At 46.2% G+C, this 24855-nt stretch overlaps 1 protein-coding gene across 1 annotated transcript; it reads left to right on the top strand.

Annotated features, from left to right (window-relative positions):
• The first annotated feature begins 706 nt into the window (after window positions 1-706).
• On the top strand, window positions 707-24854 carry usp53b (ubiquitin specific peptidase 53b). Its single transcript, XM_030350965.1, has 17 exons — window positions 707-912; window positions 1944-2104; window positions 2649-2741; window positions 3145-3279; window positions 4915-5028; window positions 5216-5298; window positions 5943-6048; window positions 8183-8329; window positions 8668-8817; window positions 9337-9508; window positions 12787-12891; window positions 13364-13799; window positions 14132-14644; window positions 15036-15088; window positions 17831-17909; window positions 18596-19485; window positions 21171-24854. Exons 1-17 carry the CDS (start codon window positions 837-839, stop codon window positions 21245-21247), a joined length of 3390 nt encoding a protein of 1129 aa, XP_030206825.1. The 5' UTR covers window positions 707-836; the 3' UTR covers window positions 21248-24854.
• Window position 24855: the final 1 nt, after the last annotated feature.

The following is a 24855-nucleotide window of genomic DNA, read 5'->3' as shown; positions in this document are numbered from 1 at the left end:
TATTTATTAGGATGTATATAACATTTTAGAATTCAAAACTGATTAGAAATAGTTTTTTCTTAAAGCATTCTGTGTCTCAAGTTCAAAGATGAGATGATGAAGATAATAATAATAATAATAATAATAATAATAAATGAAATTTATATAGCGCTTAATATGGTACTCTAAGACGCTTAGATGAACAGTGATGAACAGTTTGAACCGTCAAACTGTTTTCAACTGAACAAAACAGAATTAATTGCTGTATCTGGAAACAGTCCTCATAACTAACGTCCACGCTAGGTAGTTACAGTTGTCATAACTAACATACATGCTGGTTATGTCAGTCCTCATAACTAACATACATGCTGGTTATGTCAGTCCTCATAACTAACATACACGCTGGTTATGTCAGTCCTCATACCTAACATACACGCTGGTTATGTCAGTCTTCATAACTAACATACACGCTGGTTATGTCAGTCCTCCTAACTAACATACATGCTGATTACGTCAGTCCTCATAACTAATGTCCACGCTGGTTACGTCAGTCCTCATGATGAATGTCCACGCTGGTTACATCAGTCCTCATGATGAAGGTCCATGCTGGTTACGTCAGTCCTCATGATGAATGTCCATGCTGGTTACGTCAGTCCTCATGATGAATGTCCATGCTGGTTACGTCAGTCCTCATAACCAACGTCCTCCCTTCTGCTTGCCCCAGCAGGTCTCCACTGTGTCGTCCTCCGATGTCCACCAGTAGCTCCGGGCCAGCGCCGGGCTGAATCCAGCAGCATGCTGCGTTCCCTCCCCAGCAGCCCTGGAGGCGTGTGGGGCTAGAGGACAGCCTACAGGCCATGGCCAGACCCCCCTACCTGCTCCCCTTGCCCACCATGTCCAGCTACAGCAAGACCCCCCTTGTCCCCGGTCAAGGTAGGCCCACAGAGCGGACTTTAGATTCAAACATAAATTCTGATCAATTCTTCAAGCTTCAATCTGGGTGAACGGGGCGTTCGTCTTCCTGACGTATCTATTTCAACCAATCGTTTGGCTGGAGATATGGATCTGTAAACGCTGGCTCTGTGGCTTCTCCCTCCGGAAGTTTTGCCATATCATAATAGGACTGCTGGATCCCAGATTACCGGTCAAGGGGGATAAACACACGATGCATCTGGCAACCCACCGCGCTGCTCATCCATTTGGATTAGTGATGCAACGACAGCCCTGTCCAATGTCTCCAACTGGTTTTTAGAACTACCAAAATCAAGATCCAGATAGTTAAAGGATGTTTTAAACAAGTAATCAATCGATAAATCAATCGAATCGAATCACAAACAAAAATGAAGATTGAGGATTGTATGAGGCATATTAATAACACATGGAAATGTGCCGCTATTGTGGAATATGTTATTGTAATCCTGAGAAAATCAAAGACTTGTGGAGCTAATATTATTTCAGACGCCCTCATTGTCTGAAGCTGTTTTTAGACCGTTTGTAATGAGGTTAGACTGTAGAGCGGAGAAAAACATCAACACTTGCATACTCTGTGACTGTGCCAAAAACAACACCTAAATGACTGTTAAGATCCTTTGCTCCAGCATTGTTTAATTGTTTAATCCTGATCGGTCAATAACATTCCAAGGGTGTACATTATTTCCCCACACCTCTGCCTTTGTAACGTTTCCGAATCAATGTGCTACAACTCCAACATTAATAACTGAAACACAACTATTTATAAGTTTCAATCCAACCGCAAAAACAGTACCCTCAAAGTACCGTGGAAGACCATTTTAATGAATTAGTAATTAATTTCCTATATTGTAAAGTGTTAACCCCTCACTTCTTCTGCGGTAAATAGCCTCCGCTTCACCTCGATCCAATCTCTCCACAGTTCTTCATTATTTGAAACAACGGGACGCCTGTCTTGGTATATTCCTTACTTAATGCATGATTTTGGTTTTAAGGTACGGGGTCGAGTTCGATGGCCTGGGTGAAGCTGTTCAAGAAACCTGGAGGGGCCCTGAAGAAGTCCTACCAGCCAGGGAGCATGCTGTCCCTAGCGCTCACCAAAGGCCTGCTCAACGAACCGGGCCAGAACAGCTGCTTCCTCAACAGTGCTGTTCAGGTAATATAGTTTAATAGTTAACAAACCGCTGTTATAGGTAAAACCTCAGAATGACTGCTAGTAAAAGAACATGTAATCCTAGGAAGAACTCCTGGCGTATGCTGTAAAAAAACAACAACTGATGCGTCGGTCTTTTACGTCCCGACTCGGCGTCTCAATGACCCCACCAATTAGGGAGCATAACATCATTGGAGTGTTTTTATTACGGGAAGACAATGTTGGGTTTTAAACTGCCAAAGCATTTCTCATGCAAGACGTCAGCCTAGGTTACACGTTATTTGCTCTGATTTAGGATTTTACAGCACTACGACTCTCTAGAGTCCTATGAATATGGCGGACTATCGCCATCGAATATCCCATGAGGCCTTCTGATGTACAAGCCCTATGCTGATATAGTAGACACCGTTTGAAATAGTTCATTAGTTATGTGCCCTGTAACACTCACAGAATCAATCCTTTACTCTTAATGATATACAGGATACTCAAATCATGTCTTTATCGACCATTCCCTTTAGATGGCCTGTGTGTGGTTTTGTTTCTACAGGTGCTGTGGCAGTTAGATATATTCAGGAGAAGCCTGAGACAACTCTCAGGGCACTTTTGTCTTGGAGATGCGTGTATTTTCTGTGCTTTGAAGGTTCGTTGTTTTTTATTTCATCATGTTTTAGAACAGTAAATATATTGTATTGTCGTCACATTCATTTTCTGCAGAATCGTTTTAGATTTGTATTAATAAACTAAAAGAAAAAGCAGTATTCCGATTCAGTTTCTGCTGATGAGGTAGTCTGTGCTTTAGGCTGCATGGCAATATGGAAAATATGATGATAGCGGTTATCACGATGAACTTCCAGCATTATCTTTAAAAACATTCCTTTACTGTTGTTCTTTCCGTGCGTGCTTGCGTGCGTGTTCATGCGTGTGTTTGTGCTTGCCTGCGTGTGCATGTGTGTGAATGTGTGTTCATGTGTGCGTGCCTGCATGTGTGTGCATGTGTGTGCATGCCTGCTTTTTGTGTGTGCGTGCGCACTCTGTTTCCACAGAGTATATTTGGGCAGTTCCAGCAGAGCAGGGAGCGCACCCTGGCATCAGACAGCCTCCGCAACGCGCTGGCCGAGACCTTCAAGGACGAGCAGCGCTTCCAGCTGGGTCTCATGGACGATGCCGCCGAGTGCTTCGTGAGTCCCCCCCCAGCCCCCCAGCCTGAAACACGTCTTATCCCCCCCTTTACACCAGGGTCACAGAACCTTCTCATGCCATCAACCACCTTCCGATACTCTCCGTCCCCTACCCAGCTAGTATTCAGGGCATTAACACACTTTCACTACCTTGTCAAAAGTAAAAGTATGAGTATTTCTCTATTTATAGCCGGTTGGTCATCAGTAGAGAAATATAATTTTCAGGACATATCAGCAAGCATACATTTTTTTAAATCCTGTTTTTCCCTTTTGACACCACCAAGTGCCACCACCAAGTGCGACCCACTTGGTGGCTGGCTGGGTTCAGTAAGCCACTGCTTTAAAGGAACACTTTGAGGCAGAGATGTAGAAGAAGGATGGTGCTATCTGATGGATTAAAGCACTGGCTTGTTGTGCTCTACTGTGACTCTGAGGAGTAGAAAGATTAAAGAAAACCTTTTACCGGCCCGTTCCTTCCTTCTGTCCCTTGATCTTACACCGCTGTCAAGACAGAACAATGTGATCCGAAAGCGAGAGGCTCGGTTGTTATCTGAAATGGAAAGCCAGCATTTTAGTGTGAGACTTTTCCAAGGAGTTGTGCTCTGTTCGGAGCTGGTTTTTGTTTGAAATTGCCCCCAAGAGATTTGCGTCTCGCCCAGCTGTTCATATTGTGAACAGAATAATACAAAATGGATGACGGAGGAGAAAGGTTTGGGGCCAACAGCAGGAGTAACTAACTAGATTTGCATTTGCATTATTTAGCGATGATGGTGCTGTCTAGGTCAATTGGTACTCGAGAATAACATTAACACTGTCAGTGGTTAGATTCCCACTGGGACCTGCCATGCTTATAAACTAGAGCTGTCAAGCGATTAAAATATTTAATCGTGATTTATCGCATTAATGTCATAGTTAACTCACGATTAATCGCGATTAATCACAAATTATTTTTCTATGCTAAATATCCCTTGATTTTTTTGTCCCATAATTCTTCTCATTTTACTTCTCTTATCAACATGGTGAAGTGCATCGGCTTGCCTTGTGCAAATGATTTTTTATTGATAACAACATTGGCATATACTGATCAAAACAGGACGATACAAAAAAAGAGCCTATAGTGCAATTAAACGACTGCTTTGAACAAATGTCATTTGAACATAGCAGTCAGGCTACTGCTTCTTTGTTTTGAGCCAAAGAAAAAAAAAAAAAAAAATCTTTTTATTTTTTTTTTAAATAAAATAATTGCGTTAATCGCGCGATAATTTTTTTAACGCCGTTAAAATTGGTTTGCGTTAACGCCGTTAATAACGCGTTTAACTGACAGCTCTATTATAAACACATGCACTCATTGTACCACTGCTTATGTTATTAAATAGTGTATATTAAAACAGAACATTGAACTACAATATATCCACCTGTTAAATTATTACAATTGAAAATAGCAGCCAAAAATGTGTAATAACAATAGGTTAATGGTTCATTGCAGATATTAACTACAGTTTTATTCTAGTTTTGTGTTGAGGTGTTTTTTCTGTAAAATGTATGAGCATTAGGAAAACATTACGAATATCAGAATAATGACCAATAAGTTTAGATTTGCATCCCTTATTAATATCTTTGTCCCTGACCCTGTAGGAGAACATCCTGGAACGCATCCACCTGCACATCGTCTCTGACACGGCCACCGACGGATGCTCCTCGAAATCCTGCATCACGCACCAGAAGTTTGCCATGACTCTCTATGAGCAGGTGCGCCTAGAGACAGTTGAATTCTGGGTTAGGTTATGTGTTTGATGACTTCGTTGAGGGTATACTACCGAATTGTGTTCGATGAATTCATTGAGGGTATACCATCACATCACACGTGATGTGAAGTAGACGTATATTACAAAGAAAATGTACTGATATCGTGAACTCTGGATCTTTTCCTCAACAGTTTGTTTGTCGCAGCTGTGGAGCATCTTCGGACCCGCACCCCTTCACCGAGCTGGTACATTATGTCTCCACCACTGCATTATGGTACGTTCCTTCCACCACTGCATTATGGTACGTTCCTTCACTGCGTAACGCAATTCACCCTGCTGGTAAATTATGTCTCCCCCACTGCATTATGGTATGCTCCTTCACTGCTGGTACATTATGTCCCCCCCCCCACTGCATTATGGTACGTTCCTTCACTGCATAACACATTTAATTTTTTTACATTTTCTCTTGCAATGTTCCATGCGTTCTACATGCTTGAGGAATGCTAATATAAATATATATTATGTTTTGTTGTATTTTTTAATAATAACATTGAAACTGTCATGTTATCACCAAAAAGTCAGACCTTTCATTTCCATGCCCTTATGTGTCAGATTTCGTTGAATCACGCAAAACTGAAATTATTAAACAAGGGAAACAACTCAAACAATTCATTAAAAAAATAAGATGCATCATAGAGCTGTAATAATTACATGTTGAAGTGACTTATAGTGACTTAAAGTAAAAAGAAAAATAATTAAAAAAAAAAAGCATAATTATTGACAATTTCCGCAAAAATTATATGAACCAAAAACATCATGGACAAAACGGACATCTTCACTGGAGCAGACCCAGACGGTGTGGGGTCGAGGGTCAGGGCCCCCTCTCAATGAGCCCCCCCGCCCCCTTTGTCCCCCCAGTCAGCAGCTGGACGGCCTGCTGGGGAAGAGCGAGCGCCAGCGTGCAGACATGTTCGGGGAGCTGCTCCAGGCCGCCAACACCTCAGGAGACCTCCGCAGCTGCCCGGTACGTCTCCGTCCCCCCTCCGTCCCCCTGCACGGGGGCACCCACAGCCCCACCCACTGGGAGTCATCCGCCTACGGCCTCTTTGGAAGTTTTGCCGGGTTGAAAGACGCGGCGGTGTGCCGTAATCCGCACGCTGACACCGATTTATTTCCAAATTCACACTAGTCCTCTCTGAGAGGGATTTTGTTTGTAATCACACCCCGGCCGCCGCCGCCGCCGCCCGAGTCCACCCTGCGCTCGGTGACATCATGGCGCTGCTGAGCCCCGACACGCCGTGTGCGGTTACAGTCGGAGCGCCTGTTGGTGGCGTGGGCTTAAAATGAACCCACACTGAGATGAGTTGATGTTTTTGTTTGCGGCCATTTGAACAGTATGCATTATGTGCATGCAGAGTTTCAGCATAGTAACCAGTAAACTAGCACTGGACAACGTGAGCACATTCATAGAGTCACAATGTTATCACACATTCATATCGTCAAAATATAATAACGCGTTCATATCGTCAAATTATAATCTAACGATTGTATCGTCACAATATGATCACACGTTTATATCGTCACAATATAATCACACGTTCATATCGTCACAATTTAATCACACCTTCCGCACAATGCACAAATCAATGGGTCTTTATTATTATTTATATTTTTCCTGATAAATGACTGTATTAAGGATTAAACTCCCATTGGGTTGTTGTGTATTTACAATTCACCTGGCAGCTGTGAATATGTGACGCGTAGGGACAGACAAGTGCAGCGAACACGCCTCTACGGAGACAAGGACGAGAGCGCGCCCGTCGAGGCAGGGGTAGAAACTTTTGTCCCGGTCTTCTGTAGCGCTGCACTTGAAGCATCCGGAAGGGGCGGGCGCCAGACTGGAGATGGGCTATAAATAGCGGGACCGGCTTATCCACTGTTGTTGTCCTGTGCCCTGGCTACGGCTGGCGGCCACTTGTGTGTGTGTGTGTGTGTGTGTGTGTGTGTGTGTGTGTGTGTGTGTGTGTGTGTGTGTGTGTGTGTGTGTGTGTGTGTGTGTGTGTATGTGTGTGTAACATTGCCGCGTGGCTAAGTGTCCTGTATCTGTCCCCCCCCCCCCCCGTGTTCTTCAGCATATCTGCATCATGCGGTTGTCATTCATTTCGCAGCGACGCAGGACTGAAGGAAACATATGTTGTGACATAACCGAGGCCAGTTTCGCTTGCTACAAATGTCACGTTTTATTCTCACTTTGTTGTCAAAGAGTTGTTATTTTGGGAGCTCAAAGCTGTCTAGAATTACACTCGATTTTAACATCAAGTTAAGTTTATTTATAAAGCCCTTTATCCAGGGCTTAAAATACTTCACTGGCTCACATTCAAATAAAGTGTGTGTGTGTGTGTGTGTGTGTGTGTGTGTGTGTGTGTGTGTGTGTGTGTGTGTGTGTGTGTGTGTGTGTGTGTGTGTGTGTGTGTGTGTGTGTGTGTGTGTGTGAGTCTGTGGTGTCTGTTTGATTGTGCATCTCCATCTGGCCATGTGTGTGTCTGTTTGTGCCTCTGGTTGTGCATCCGGATTTGTGTGTGTTTGAGTGTGTGTGTGTTTGATTGTGCCTCTGGTTTTGTGAGTGTGTGTGTGTGTGTGTGTGTGTGTGTGTGTGTGTGTGTGTGTGTGTGTGTGTGTGTGTGTGTGTGTGTGTGTGTGTGTGTGTCTTTCTGGGACTGTGTGTGTGTGTGTGTGTGTGTGTGTGTGTGTGTGTGTGTGTGTGTCTGTGTGTGTGTGTGTGTGTGTGTGTGTGTGTCTTTCTGGGACTGTGTGTGTGTGTGTGTGTGTGTGTGTGTGTGTGTGTGTGTGTGTGTGTGTCTGTGTGTGTGTGATTCTTTGTGTGTGTGTGTGTGTGTGTGTGTGTGTGTGTCTGTGTGTGTGTGTGTGTGTATGTGTGTGTGTGTGTGTGTGTGTGTGTGTGTGCGTGTCTTGATGGGTCTGTGTGTGTGTGTGTGTGTGGGGGGGGATCTGTGTGTGTGGGTTCTGTGTGTGTGTATGTGTTTCTATCCGATTCTGTGTGTGTGTGTGTGTGTGTGTGTGTGTGTGTGTGTGTGTGTGTGTGTGTGTGTGTGTGTATGTGTGTGTGTGTGTGTGTGTGTGTGTGTGTGCGTGTGTAGAGCCAGTGTGGTCAAAGCATCAGGATCAGGCGTGTGCTGATGAACTGTCCAGAGATCGTGACGATCGGCTTTGTGTGGGACGCCGAGCAGTCTGACCTCACGGACGACGTGATTCGCTCCCTCGGCCCACGCCTCAACCTATCAGGGGTGAGAACAACTTGTACAACATGGAGTCTGGACGAACGCCATGAACACAAGTGACTGGGCTGTGTGACGCCATCTTGTTAGCAGCAATGTCGTTTCTAAGTTTTATCGCATCCCATCGTTGGAGAATATTTAAATATACCTGACAAAACACACAGGACATAATTGTAATCAATTTTCTTAGTTCCTTTCAGTTGATATCCAAAGCAAAATAATAAACCCATAACAATTATTGGAAACTAAAAAACAAGTTTTGTCCAAGCGATCAGCAACGTGTCTGATAGCACGAAGTATTACCAAATGGTCGTCCAACCATGTTTGTGTGTGTGCTCTCCTCCCAGATGTTCAACCGCGTGACCGACGACAACGCCAAGCGGAGCGAACTCCACCTGGTGGGGATGATCTGCTTCTCCAGCAAGCACTACTCGGCCTTCGCCTACCACAGCAAGTCCTGCAAGTGGGTGTTCTTCGACGACGCCACCGTCAAAGAGGTCAGCGCCTTTGCACGTCTACAGTCAGTAGAGGATTAAAGGGGGGTTGTGGAGGGTTTAGTGGCCTCTAGTGGTGAGGTGGCAGACTGCAACCAACCATACCAACTGTTTGGTGAATCATAACTGTGGATCGCGCAGTGAGCGCACTTCTGCTTGCAGTGGTACGCTACAAATCTTTATGTGAAGCGTTCACGAATGCTGTGACGACATCGTTTTGGTTAACAATTTTTTTTCTTTGGTGAGGGTACATCCGTACACGTAACACCCTTCTAGCATTTTGGCCTAGCTGGGTTTTTGGGCTAGTTCAAATTCTAAAATATGGGCCACTTTCCATAAGTTATCAAAAATTCAGCTATAGAGGAAGTTCCATTCATAAAATAGTGCTGTACACGTTAAAGAGGGGAATACTGTGACACAGTCCCATCTCATTCCATGGCGAGGGTGTCCACCCCCATTCAAGCCGTCCATGCCTATATGTGTGTGTGTTACGCGCCCTTAGACCAGACCTGTGTGTTGCAGATCGGGTCAAAGTGGAAGGACGTGGCGTCCAAGTGCATCCGCGGCCACTACCAGCCGCTGCTCATCTTCTACACCAACCCGGAGGGCACCCACATCTCCAGCGAGGACGCCCCCCGCCACACCACCATGTGCCCCCGCTACAGGACCAACGGGGTCAACGGGGAGATCGCAGGTAACGCCAGCGGGCCGTCCAGCCAGGGGCCGCCGGTCCACAGCGCTTTGGTCCACGCTCGTTGGCCGGTGATGTCCAGACTGCGTCACCACCGCACGGTGCACCTGCTGCACATTTCTCTACACATTTACAAACACTGAAACAATACAGATTAGTTATTTTTTAACGTGTTTTCAAGCACAGATCTCAACCACAAATCTGTTGAACACTCTGTCTGTTAAAACACTGTTTTTACAGACAGAATAGAAAATAGACGTAATGTGTGCAACTATTCAGGGACCTGAACGCCAAGGTGTTTTGAGCGTTTTTCTTTTTTTATGAGGTGCTGGAAATTTGTGTTGTGGACTTCAGGCTGAAATTTCCGGGTTCATCTCCCAATGTCCTCCGCCTGTCTGTTATCTTCAAGCAGGATTTCTAACGCCTGTACGTCCTACATGTATCTGAAGTCTAAGTTGTACGTTGCTTTGGAGCTGGAACACGGTTCGACACTAGTCTCACAGCAATAGACAAAGTTTGTGTCCGTCTTTACTTCATGCATAAGGATGGGAGCAAAAAGTTTGGGGTGAATTTTGACACACTCCCACTTCTACTGTCAATGTTCCTACTCATGAGATCAGGCATGCAGGTGTTCGGTTCAGGGATCACATCCAACTCCGAGCGGTAATACTCCGTACCTCAGGTGGATTAAAACAGGAACAAAATGTGTAAAGCACCGGCGATGAGATGAGTAGTTTGATACGGATTACAGCGGGGATCGTGCTGCCATCCCCTGCTAAACTCCACCCTGCTCACCTCCGCGCCAAAACAATCGCTCAGAGTACCTCCAAAATGTACCTCGCTGTTCCCGCCAACGCATTAAAAACAATAATTTCATTACAACAAATTGCGTCATTTAAATAATAACAATTTCACCTCAACACAGGCGATTATGTTGTGCATGTGTGTGCGGCGCTGGGATTGTTTTAGAGTAGGTTTAAACCATTCCCCATGCCAGGGAGATCTCCCCCCAGCCCGGTGTTCTGGGTTGAACCTGGCACAGGCCAACGCGGGCAGATTATAACCCACGCGCCCTGCCTTAATCCCTGCTCCCTCGCCTCTCTCTCTCTCCCTCCCTGCTCTGGCTCGGTCCAGCTCAGTCCTGCCAGATGCTTCCCATGTTGTCCGACTCCAGTCTCTGACCTGCTCCTGCTGGGGTTTGTCTTCTGTCTTCTTTTGTTCTGTTTTTTCTTTTTTTCGGGAGGGGGCAAAATGGCGTCCGTCTGCGTTTAGATGGATTGTTGCGCGGTTGTGTTGAGCCCGGGCATCCCGGCGGGCATGGGACCGAGGCCCTGGTTTGGGGGAAAACATTGTAAGTAATTTGTTTGGTTAGTGTTCAGAATGTAGCGGTTTAGAAGTTTGTGGAAAATGGATTGTGTTGTGAGACTAGTTTTAGTTGGAGCTGAAGCTTAGAACCAGAACGCTTTGGTAGTTCCTTCCTGTAGGTCATGATTCCATGTCGATTTGTCATCTTTGCCTTCTAGGAGGGATGTGTATTTGTATGTGGTTCCAGCTTTCCATCTACAATTTTGTTTTCCCCTCGTGGTTGCAATAACATGACATTTCTGCTGATTGTTGATCTACAGTTAACCTTCAGATCAGGCTAGTTCACGCCACTCTGAGTTACTGTTATTCAATGTTAAACAAGTCCTGATAGAGTTGTAATCCACCACGACCCCGGAGAAAGGAGGCTGTTCAAGCACGTCATAGCTTATGTTACTTACTTGTGCTTCCATGTCTACATGATTGTGTTGGAGTTGTGTTTTATTTGTTACATACATTTCAGTTGAAGAGCGTGTCAGTTATAACATGGAGAAGCAATGCAGCAAATGCGATAGCTTTTACAGCTCATTTGGTTTCTACCCTCTACAGTTTCCTCTTATATTCTGCAGCTTCTACCCAACAATTCTAATGTTTTAGCAACATTCGTGTTGCTCTCTCGGCGACAAGTGTCTGTCTTGCCATAAACTGGGATTAAACCAGTGTTTGTTTTGAGGGAGAATCGCCTCCCCTGCGTATGCATATGAGATTGAGTCAATCTGAATCTACAAGAGCAATAATGACAGCACAGCCTGGCTGCCGCATTGAGAGCCTGTAGTTCTACTCATCCCCTTCGCAAACCTTTTTCCTCATGGCTTAAAAATCAATCAATTATTTGATGGTGAAGTATATTTTTTGAAGTAATATTTTGTCATTTGTTTTAAAACATTATTTTATTTAATTATTTATACACCATTCATTTGTGAAAAGTAATCTCCATTAGAATCAAACTCGGCTTATAGTTTGGCCCCTTTTGTTGCGTGTTGCCAACTCAAACTGCCCGTCCACAACAACGTTACGGCGAACAGCGATTATACACGCCATAGCCGTGCATAAATTCTCCACGCACTTGGCATTATGGCGACTATAAATCCCGCCTAACAACCCTTTGGACCAATTGTATCCTTTTGTTATGACCTAAACCAATAGATTGGGTTATGTACAAGCCTTAGTGCGTCCTTGCTTGATAAAAGCGTGTTGTGTGTCCACAGTGAATGGACTCACGAAGCCTGAGGCAGGCAGGCAGAATGCAGGGCCCTGCAGCGGCAGCCAGGGCCTTCACAGCCCACTACTGGCCCCTCAATCTACTGCAGGCTACAGTGGAGGTCCGTTCAGGCCCCAGAGGGCCTCTGGGCCTCCCCAGTTGCATTCATGTGTGGGAGCGCGTGTCCTCATAGCAAATCGGGTTTCAAACAATTGTCTTTTTCTTAGAACTAAAGCCAGGTCGTGATTTCTTCCTGCAATGTGCTGAGCGTAAAACTAACTTTGAACGTGACCCAACTTCTGGTTAGACGGTTGAAAGAGTGGATGGCAGGTTGAATCATAATGTGGAGAGCATGGAGCCATGATACTAAGGAGGCCCAACATGGTCTGTGGAACCCTTGGCTACAGCCTTATCACTTTGTTATGATATTCTGCATCTCAGGGACTGCAAACTATAGACCACTGAGTGTGCCACGGAGATAACGAATGATTGTGTGGTCAGTCTGGAGGCACCGGGTGGTTTGCTTGTCTTCCACGGTGGCTCTTGTGTTTGTCTCACCAAAGGTTACCCAAGCTTTCAAGCTTCTCAGGTTTCGGTCTGCAGACCTATCACACACATTTATGGGAGATGCTAACCCTGCATGAGAAAATATCGACAGGCGTCATGGTTGGTGAATGATCTGTCATTGTCCTTTGGTCAACTCTGACGATCTCCGCAGTGAGGCTCCCTCTCAGCAGTCCCAAGATGGAGGGCTTCCCCCGAGGCTGTGCGACCGCCAAGAAGGACCGAGGGCATCACAGAACTGACCACGTGCAGCAAAAAGGTCTGTGTGTGTGTGTGTGTGTGAGACTGGAACTGTCTAATTAAGGGCTAAACAAATACAATTAACTTGACGGTGCTTAAAGGAGATCTTGGACCCATTTGCCGATAATTTGCGTCTAATTGACCAATGGGTCAATTAATTTGTGAATTGGTCTAGTATTTATTTAGCCAGATTGCTGCAGCCGTAATCCTTGAGAAATGCGCTGCTATGCAATCCTTTCGCTTAATAGTGCCCGTCAGTGTATGTCCTCTAAAGGTGCTTGTTTTCGTTGCTGATCCCTCCTGAGAAATACAACTTCTTTCTTTGCCATCGACCCTGGTCTCTGGTTCATGGTGTTTGTCCAGTGTGTCAGTGAAGGGGTCTCTATGACACAGTCCTGTAGGATCAGGGTCCTGAAGGATCAGGGTGTATGGTCCAGTAGGATCAGGGGGTATGGTTATCGTGGTTGTGAACCGGTGGCGTTCTGTTCCAGGGGTGCCGTACTGCAGACTGTCCCCTCCCCTGGAGAACGGCCTGAAGACGCCGGCCGAGCCCAAGGCGCGGGGTGGGGGCTCCGGCTCCGGTCCTCGTCCGGACAAGGCCTCTGGGCACCCCGCCCCCACCCCCACCTCCACCTCTACCAGCAGGGCCATTCAGGAGCCGCGTGGAGCGCCAGCCTCCAGCAGCCGGAGGTCCACCAACAGCGCCATCACCAGCTCCTCCTCCTCCTCCTCTTCCCCCGGGCGGCCCGACCCGGACAGCGGCCCCCAGGAGCCCCCAGAGAAGGCCCGGGGGAGCCGGCCCAAGGCCACGTGGCGGCCCGTGAGGGAGGTGCTGAACGTGGACAGCGTGCTCAGCGACATGGAGCTGCGGCGCCACCCGACCCTGCCGCACCACCTCCTGGGGTCCCAGGGCCCCACCCAGGCATGGTGAGGCCGCTTGTAGCTCCCACCGACATCATGGGAGGGTGTAACACGTTCAACACTTTAATCTTGTTAAAAAGTATAAAACGTAACTTCTGCCACTCAAGGCCTCTCAATCTAAACCCGACGAAACCAACCTCCACACTCGAAGTCTGTCTGCTGTAGCGTTTGTGTCTTGTCATTTCCTATCTTGGGGAGACCCGTGCTGACCCATGTCTTTTTTTAGACTTTTATGGTTGTAATGTTTTTTCAAAGTGAGCCCCGCCTTCGTGCAGCTCTCTGGGCGGCCTTGCGCTGGTAGGGCGCCGTCTGAGTAAACCCTCTCCCTGCCCCGGCAGCCGACCGGCCCAGCCGTCCCCCCAGTGCAGCCGGGCGACTCGCGAGCCGGTCCAGGCCCGAGGGGGGGACGGCGATCCGGCTCACACCCGAGGCGGGGAGCGGGAGCAGCTCCACCCCCGAGGGGAGAGCCGCGACCCGGCCCAGACCCGCGTCGGGGGGGGGGACGGTGACCGGCGCCAGCTGCAGCAGCAGCAGAAGTGTCTGATGACCATCTACGAGGACGAGCAGCGTCTGGAGACGGAGAGCCACAGCTCCGTGGAGTCGGAGAGCCGGCCGGGTCGGCTCAAAGGAGGGGGTGGGGGTGGGGGAGGGGGTGGGGGAGGGGGAGGGGGAGGGGGAGGGGGAGGCCCGCGCACCCTGCTGCGCAGCGACACCTGGACCATCCAGAGGACCGAGTCGGGCTACGAGAGCAGCGACCGCCTGAGCAGCGGCTCCACCAACCCGGACTCACCCGGAGTGGACGGGTCCACCAGCAAGGACAGGAGGCTGCCGCCAGAGACCTTCTCACCAAGGTACAGTCCCTCTAGTGCTTAGGAGACCTCACCAAGGGACAGCTCCTCTAGTGCTTAGGAGACCTCACCAAGGGACAGTCCCTCTAGTGCTTAGGAGACCTCGCCAAGGGACAGCTCCTCTAGTGCTTAGGAGACCTCACCAAGGGACAGCTCCTCTAGTGCTTAGGAGACCTCACCAAGGGACAGTTCCTCGAGCAAAGTCGCTGATCCGTTCCAGTCTGCATAAGTTGACAGGGTCCAAGAAAAATGGTTTCCATTTTGTTCGAAACAGGCAGGTTTACCAGATGAAAATCTTCGATTATAATGGGTTTGATTTTCTGAATGGGTGTCCTCACCCTTTCACCAGAGGTTTAATCCACAACCCTTGTTTGTGTTTTTTGCTTTTATTTAGCAAGGGCCAGCCGCATCAAAAACAAAGTGCAATGCGTTCTCCTCCACACAATGGTAAGTTAAGTCTATATCTATAACGTCTTGCCTTAAAACTCACTCAAATACTACATTTACATTACATTCAGACGCTTTTATCCCATGCCACTTGCAAAAGTACATTTCTCATAAGAAGTATAAACAATATATCGCTGTCGGTATAGTAAGGATGTTCATAGAACCAAGTGCCAGCAATAACAATCGCTAGGTTAACCCATTCCCAGTGTATACAACAAAGATAGCTAGGATAAGATACTAAACAACTAAGTACTATACTAAGTGCGACATACTATAAGTGCGTACATTGCACTTGTACATTGCACAAGTGCCAGGAAGTACAACAGGGAGGTAGCTATGCAGAGTCTAGGTGAACTCTGAACAGGTGAGTCTTTTGCGGAAGCTTGTGAGCGACTCTGCGGTCCTGACATCGGCAGGGAGCTCGTTCCACCACTGCGGGGCCAAAAGAGAGAAGAGTTATGACTTTGATGATCAACCTTTGGTTGCTCTTAGCGAAGGCACCAGACGTCCAGCTGAGGTAGTTGAGCGGAGCGCTCGAGCTAGGGTGTTTGGTTTGACCAACGCTTGGAGGTAGGCAGGGGCAGTTCCATTGACCGCCTTGCAGGGAAGTACCATCATCTTGAATCTGATACGAGCTACTACAGGGAGCATGTGGTGGTCCCGGAAAAGGGGGGTCACATGGGAGAATTTAGGTAGGTTGAACACGAGGCGCGCTGCAGCGTTCTGGATACCCTGCAAGGTACTATTTGTTGTGGTTAAATCATAATTTAATTCCTGTCCATTATGTGTTTTTAAATAGTCAAACACAGCCATGATGACCCTAATAACCTAATACTAGCATCTTTGGGCTTACAGCAAATGAAAACGTAGAAAAAAACACACGTAATCCCTGAAACAATGTATGATGGATGAGTAGATACTGAGCTGCATGGAAGGACTTGTACATCGACTAGATGTCTCCTATATCCTTCTAGAGGCCAGTCCAGCATCCCGTCATTCTATGACGGTGAATATGATCCCGAGCACCTTCTCTCTGTCGCTGGACTCAAGCCGGTTTTCCTATTTCCAACATTGTTACTGCGTAGAGGATTTATGAGGAGGAACGTTCTGAGAAATAGACACGATGTTGAAAAGCTTTAGAGGCCTATGATCTACATCCGTGCTTCTCTAAGCTGTACACACACACACACACACACACACACACACACACACACACACACACACACACACACACACACACACACACACACACACACACACACACACACACACACACAGTAAAGTGCAGATACAATCTTATTTATTATCTATCTGCAAAAAAGTTCAAGCGATTTTCTTTTTTTTAATGAACAATAAAAAGGTCATGAACATCATGTTTTGTAAAAACAGACTTCTTGCTTTAGTGATAAAAGTAGGAACATCTTCCATGTTACGGTTACATATTTTTACCAAAAAAATCAAGATACATTTTTAAACAATTAGTTTACATCGCTGACTAGTAAAAAAAAAAAAACATTAAACAAATGTCATTCACAGCACCCTCAAAGGGGCTTCACCAAACTGCACCGAGGGTGAAGCATGGATACGGGTACAGCAGTTGGTGCATTTGCTTGCCTTCTTAGCTTGCTTTAACCTATTCACCAAATAAACCCCGGCACACGCATTAATCCCAGGATAATCCCAAAAAAGCCTGGCCAGGGAGCACAGCTGGGCAGCACTGCTGCCGCTGCGGCCCGCTGCTCCCCCTAGATGGGATGCTTTTGTTCATTTATTTCCGTTGACGTACAGCACGAGTCCAAAGCCAAGCACAAGCACTCCCAACAGTTCAACTCTTGGCTGCCTCTCGCGCGCGTCTCTCCAGGGCAACGGTGCAGAAGAAGAAAAAAAACAAAAACAAACATAACACGTCTATTTTTAAACCCGGTGCCCTCTTCTGAGCATGCTCCAGTCCGTTCACCTTGCTGTGACTTTCACTCTGCTGCCATCTTGTTGCTGCGGGGCAGAACTGCAACGCAGGCAGGCGGTGAGACAGGGCCCCGCTCCAGAAAACAGATTGAGGAGAAGGCTGAATGTAGGCCACAACAAGTTGACCTGACGTGGAGTTAGTACAGTCAGCCGCTGTGAAATGGTTCAGGGCCAGAACGGCTGGTTCTCCATTTGGGGATTTTTTGAGTTTTGAGCCGGGAGCATATTCCCTGTGTGGGGGTGTGTGTGTGTGTGTGTGTGTGTGTGTGTGTGTGTGTGTGTGTGTGTGTGTGTGTGTGTGTGTGTGTGTGTGTGTGTGTGTGTGTGTGTGTGTGTGTGTGTGTGTGTGTGTGTGTGTGTGTGTGTGTGTGTGTGTGTGTGTGTGTGTGTGTGTGTGTGTGAATTTCTTTTATTGCGCTCCTCCAGACAAAGAACACAGGGTGGTGGTTGATTGGTTATGGAAAGTTTTGCATATCATGATACATGGCCTGGTGCACCATGTTTCCACGTAGCAGATCTCTCCCTGATTGTTTGTGGTGTTGGCTGGTTTGATGACATTGATGACTCAATGTGCAACACGTGTGCACATCCAAATCGGCCAGGTGAGGCTGTGTGAACCAGCCATCCTCAACACACACCCCCACAGTCTGTTTCTGTGTGTATGTGTCTGTTTAGCTGTTTTCATCGCTATTTTTCGCAAACGACCTGATGGTCCGCATGTCGCTGCCCAGTCCAGGTAAAGTACAAGCACCGACTCTGTCCCTCTGGTGGCTTCAGGTAAACAACAGGCCAGGACCCAGGGGAAGAACTGTGATCCTGGACTACCCTCCCACCTGAAGACCAGTCCAAACACAAGGTACCCAACGTCTCTCTTCAACAAAACCGGTAGGCCTTTCACATGTGCACCATAACTCAGGCATTCTCCAGGTAATACCCGGTGGTGCTGTAAGCGTGAACGGCAATGTCTGAATCGGCACCGCCGGAGTTCAATCAGTGTGAAGTCTGGAGAATTGGAGAGGATGGAGACTGAGCGTGTGGCGGTGATGCTGACGTGTTGAGGACGCTCCTATCAAAGAGTGTAGCTGCTTCGTACGCCTCTCTTCTTCTTCTGCGTTCCAGCTTATTTCTGCTTTCCGCTCTTCTGTTGATATTGCCTCTTATATAAGTCAACATAAATGCAGTGTTGTTATCACCGCAAAAATAGTCTGAATAACAGAGCTTGGAGCATCTCCCGCCGTCTTCCATGTTTTGTAAACATTGGGACTAAAGCCCTTGCTTACAGCATACGGAGTGTCTCCAATACGTGTGAACACGACTAGCGCGGCTTATCTCTGGTGTGTGTTGCGTGTGTGAACGGGCCACTCCTGATCATCTCCTGACCTGAATCTCCGGAGCTCACCCAGAGTTCATCTGTGAAAGGCCTGTGGGACTGGTTCCATATTGTATATCTACGTCTCAGATGCCTACAGATGGACTCCAGACGGCGGTTTCTCTCTCCTTATGTATAAATATTTAAATATATCCGCTGATTTATTTCTCCAGACGAAAGTCCAAGCACGCAACGAGCGGCGGCGTCAGCAGCGGCGCGCGCAGGGCAGGCCCCTCGGAGAAGGACTCCACCAGCTCTGAGAGCCGGACCGGGCCGCCCAGCGACCAATCGGAGAGCAGGTCCTCCAGAGGCTACAGCGACGGAAGCCCCGCCCACCGGCACGTGACCAAGACCAGCAGCTCGGAGTGGAACAGCTCCGACGACCTGGCGCTGTCGGAGCCCGAGGACCGGGACCGCGCCTACCGCTCCGGCGCCGGCGAGACCCCCGGCCAGTCCCCGAGACTCCCCCCGCACCCCCACATCCTCTCCCCAGGCGAGACCCCCGGCGCCCAACCGCCCCTGCAGCAGCAGCAGGGACCGTCCGGGACCGCCTCCCTGAGGACCCCGTCCCAGACCCACCCCACCTTCAGACCCCGCCTCCTCCAGGAGCCCCTCCCCCCGAGGTCCGCCTCCAACGCCACGCCGTACACCAGCCCCAACAGGAAGTCAGAGACAACCGGCAGGAAGTCCTGCTCGGAGGCCAGTTCCAGGTCCGGCTCCGACCCGGAGCGGAGCACGGCGTCGTCTTGGGACGGCGAGGAGCGGGAGCGGGAGCGGGCCGCCGGTCGTAGGTCATCGTCATCGACGACGACGACGGGTGGGGGAGGGGCGGAGCAGCAGCAGGCGGCGGCGGCGGCGGCGACGTCCGGGCCGGAGGTCGCCCTGACGACGTACTTCAACGTGGACCACTGCATGACGGAGACGTACCGCCTCAAGTACCACAACCAGAGGCCCCTGGTGCTGACGCCCACCGGCCCCCCGCAGGCCCTGCGGGGGGCCGGCGGAGACCCCGGCCCCCACGAGGCGCGCCCGCAGGACCCGCCCAAACACAGACCGGACCCAAGTGAGTGACGCCAGCGGTATGCCTTCTGGGACATGTTGGAGGATTACTGCCTTCATTTGGTTCATTGGGATTTGTGCACACGTCTAAAGATAGCCGCTGTTGAAACATGAACACATAGGAAACATGAACACATAGGAAACATGAACACATAGGAAACATGAACACATAGGAAACATGAACACATAGGAAACATGAACACATAGGAAACATGAACACATAGGAAACATGAACACATAGGAAACATGAACACATAGGAAACATGAACACATAGGAAACATGAACACATAGGAAACATGAACACGTAGGAAACATGAACACATAGGAAACATGAACACATAGGAAACATGAACACATAGGAAACATGAACACATAGGAAACATAGGAAACATGAACACATAGGAAACATGAACACATAGGAAACATGAACACATAGGAAACATAGGAAACATGAACACATAGGAAACATGAACACATAGGAAACATGAACACATAGGAAACATAGGAAACATGAACACATAGGAAACATGAACACATAGGAAACATGAACAAATAGGAAACATAGGAAACATGAACACATAGGAAACATGAACACATAGGAAACATAGGAAACATGAACACATAGGAAACATGAACACATAGGAAACATAGGAAACATGAACACATAGGAAACATAGGAAACATGAACACATAGGAAACATGAACACATAGGAAACATGAACACATAGGAAACATAGGAAACATGAACACATAGGAAACATGAACACATAGGAAACATGAACACATAGGAAACATAGGAAACATGAACACATAGGAAACATGAACACATAGGAAACATGAACACATAGGAAACATGAACACATAGGAAACATAGGAAACATAGGAAACATGAACAGATAGGAAACATGAACACATAGGAAACATGAACACATAGGAAACATGAACACATAGGAAACATGAACAAATAGGAAACATAGGAAACATGAACACATAGGAAATATGAACACATAGGAAACATGAACACATAGGAAACATAGGAAACATGAACGCATAGGAAACATGAACACGTGGGAAACATGAACACATAGGAAACATGAACACATAGGAAACATAGGAAACATGAACACATAGGAAACATGAACACGTAGGAAACATGAACACATAGGAAACATGAACACATAGGAAAACTAGGAAATATGAACACATAGGAAACATGAACACATAGGAAACATAGGAAACATGAACACATAGGAAGCATAGGAAACATGAATACATAGGAAACATAGGAAACATGAATACATAGGAAACATGAACACAAAGGAAACATGAACAAATAGGAAACATGAACACAGAGGAAACATGAACACAAAGGAAACATGAACACATAGGAAACATAGGAACCATGAACACATAGGAAACATAGGAAACATGAACACATAGGAGACATAGGAAACCTGAACACGTAGGAAACATGAACACATAGGAAACATGAACACATAGGAAACTTCAACAAAGAAGGTCTTATACAAAATATGTTTTGCTTGTATTTTCTATTTAACCGCACCAATATTTTAGGGTCTAATCTTAGCAGGCATTGGAGCCATTGTGCTCCCGTTGTGATCAGAGGGGCCGCCTCCCTGCTCTGGGCTGTTTGAGGTGATGTGTTTGACTGTCCCCTCTCTCCACAGGCCATACGAGCAATAAGCCCTCCGCAAAGTGGAACCCAGTGGCTGCCAAAGGCCTGGACGAGCGGGGCTATTTGTGACGCTATAATTTCTTTTTATAACGTGTTGTTTGCTCGAAGAGACTGGAAGAGAACTGCATGACGGCCATCTTCCTCTGTCCGGTGCCACTTTGTTTGGGTGGGATTGGGATTTCGTCTTGGCCATGCAAGGTCATCGCAAAGATGCTTTAAAAAAACTAATCTGCACGTGTTGTTCGTTGTATTCTTACAATGTTATATTTGTTACTTTAAGTTTGAGCTGGACGCCAAAGAGTTTACAGAATTGAAAATGTCATGTTTGAAGGATTATGTGAAATCAAATCTATTTTTATTAATTTTTCTTCTGGCAACAGTTGCCATGGTTCCCTGGGTGAATTATCTGTTGAAGAAATATAGCCTCCTTTAGTCTGGGAGTGGGGCTTCAACAGGAATCCCCACGATTTATTTTGCCAAATCTGAGCCATTTCCATTTTAAATATAGATTTCTTTGCATTTCTTTATTTTATTATTAGGAATTGCAAATATACATTTATTGAAAGGAGTTCACGTTTTGTGAACCAGGAAATATGTCTCTCGCGAGACAAATATATGATGTCAGTAATGATGTGAACCACAGTGACGGCTGCATCATTAAAGGTCTGCCCACCTGTGCGCCCCTGTGCTCAGGTAGAATAAGCCCCGCCCATTTGCATTGAAAAGTCTGTTCAGCCCTCTTTTGGATTATAATTATTATTTCTGTCTAAAGGACTCCCCAGAACCAACGGTACACTCATCCCTTATCACCCGTGATAAGGGATCGTGATAAGGCGTCTCAAATGGACACTTCAACTCAACTCGTATTTTTACATTTGTGTGTCCGGCCGTAGCATGAGTTCCTCACTGCTTTTCACCATGGATGCAGACGCATGCCAACCTTTACAAACTTAACTTGTATTCTATAATATAAAACCACATAATACACATACGATCACGCTGTTTTTCGGTCTCCAAATAACTTGTGGAGGTTGGGAGAAAGTTGTTATGCAATACCTAAACACAGACTGCATAAAAATAGCAGAGAGTAGGCCTATACACATTGGAAATGTTCTGCGCACACTTTAACTCAGGGCTCTTCCCCCTCCCCATCAACCAGTCCAAGTAATACAATAGTTATAACTATCTTTGATTAGACCTTTCTGTCGATTTGATTGATTTCTTTTAATAGTTTATTTATTTACGGGTGCACATCATTTCTTGTATCTGTATGTCTGAAATCATCATGACTTCTACATGTGTTTTGTTATTTATTGCTTTATTTATTTAGTAAATATCGTTATTTAAAGGGGTACATATTTATTGGGAAATGTATTTGGTCTTCCTTGAGATTTGTAAAGATTTTCACACTGTATACACAATACCACAATACTCAGACTAGTACTACTTCTACAACCTGGGTGTTCAATCCACAAATATTATGCTTCTTGTCATTCTCTAGATCCCTGTACTCCGTTGTTCTCACATTTACAAAGACCTGTAAAGTATTTAAAATTAGGGCTCACACATCATTTGTGTATTCGACAATATTATTGTCTTACAAAGTGGTATAAACCCTGCATGTATTTTTAGAAATCTTAACGTTCTGGTGTACTGTGGTGCCCCAAGCCTGAAATATAAGTCACTGAGTCTCGGATACCACAATTCTCGTGAATCAGAAAATTCAATTCAAAGCCGCTTTTTTTATATTTTCAAGAATTTCACAAATAATAATATTTTTGATGAAGACACCCATAAAGAAGGATTTCTACTTAGGATTTGGACTCCACTCTTTCCTGTCTAACTGTCACATTTGTTTAAAGAACGTAGGCGTTGCTATGCATGACGTAAAGTTGGTGTGAAATACTTTTTGAAACTTTTTATCTGTAGATTTAACATTCCTGATAGCTTGTTCTAAAAAGACAGAGTCACCTTCTCTTTTAACCTCACTGAGCGTCTGGCCCAGTGGGCCTGCTGGAACAAGGTCAATAAGATGCTGGTCCTGATTTCACTGCTTTTTAATATTAACGATGAACAATTATATTAATTTAGTCACTGTCGTATACACTAGCTGTGGGACTTTTGCAGCCATCCTAAAAAAAACATTTCAAAGTTACACTTCTATATTCAAGTGCATTTTATTTACAATGATACATTTATCTTAGCATTAGGGATATGATTCAAACAGGTTACAGAGAGTTGATGAAATTAAGTCCATAAAGGATTGGCACATATTGCCCTTGTATGACATCCCAAATTTAACTGGACTGGGAAATTCAACACGGTATGCATTGATCATAGCGACGTGATCCATTAGAACAATCGATAAATCTCTCTGGTTGCTCATGAGCTGTAACTACGAACCATGATGTGTGTCTTGTGCTTCCCCATTGGCTGTTGGTTCATGCCATGTTTTAATCTTTTTTACTGAATGCAATGCTGTAAATGTTTAATGTACAGTACCACTAGGCTGTATTAACTCACTCTGTATCTTCTTTGTCATGAGTGTTCACCGAGAGTGCCTTCACAGTTTCAGCGGGGGCTCCCCTGTGTTACCCTGCTCAACTAGAGGATGTCATTTTAAACCTTTTGGAATATGCAACGCTGACAGCGAAACATACCTGATGACAGTCAAAGACACTTTATTTATTTATTACACTTTAGGATGTGAGACAAATGAGGGTTTAGTAGGCACGGCAACTCTGCTCAAGGGCCAAAGTTCTACCTCCAGGTGTGGTGATGTGAGGACTGTACTTACTGATAGGGTGATAGGTGTTGCATCATGGATAGACCAGCGTACTCCGAGGACTGTACCAACTTGGGTGATCCTCCCCCCCTCATGCATTTTGTTGGACACTCCCACCAGTGTGGTGTCAATGTAGCGTTGATTTTGAAACGGTTTCAATGGCCAAACAACCTCACGCCCGGTGGTAGAATGGGGGATCTTTAACGTTTGACCTGCGCGAAATTATTTGCAGCAGACATTTTTACACTGGTCCTGACATCTCAAGGGCGGAAAGTTATATTCATGATGTCGGCCAAAGGTTTATCCGTTAAAGCGGTTTGCCGTTGGGTTGGTGTGGAGGGGGCAGAGCTTTAAATGACTGCTGATTGGAGCAGATTATTATCTGAAGAGGTTATTGAGTTGAAAATAAAGAGGGTTATTGGAAGGGACATGGCATGATGCACGACCTTTGATTTATTGGTTGACACAAAGAGTTTTAAAAAACACTGAATAGTGCGATGGTTTTCAGAATCTGGTTGCGGTTGTGTTACTTATGTGTACTTGAGCTGAGATTTGGCCTCAAGGGGGAACCGTCGCACTCTGTTATTTGTCCGTTTCCCTCCATTCTCGTGCAGTATTGCAGAAAAGTCAGATCATTGACGTCATTGGTCCAGGATTTGGATAAATCCCGCTAATGTTCCAATCCGTCAAGGATTTATTGGACGGAAACAGAGTTGATGATTCCCCTTTGTTAAGGCTAGATTGAGTCTCCACCGAATGCTTCCTGAATTGTCTGCTACTAAGAGTAGAACCATATGAACTGTCAACACTATATTTTTGTAGATGTCAATCAATATTTATTTTTATTTATTGTTAAATAAACTTTAAATGATTCTCTTGGTTTAAAATGATC

Source organism: Gadus morhua, chromosome 3, assembly GCF_902167405.1.
Source record: "Gadus morhua chromosome 3, gadMor3.0, whole genome shotgun sequence".
NCBI classification, from domain to species: domain Eukaryota; kingdom Metazoa; phylum Chordata; class Actinopteri; order Gadiformes; family Gadidae; genus Gadus; species Gadus morhua.
Note: the sequence above shows the minus strand (reverse complement) of the source record. Positions and strands in the feature narration are given on the sequence as shown.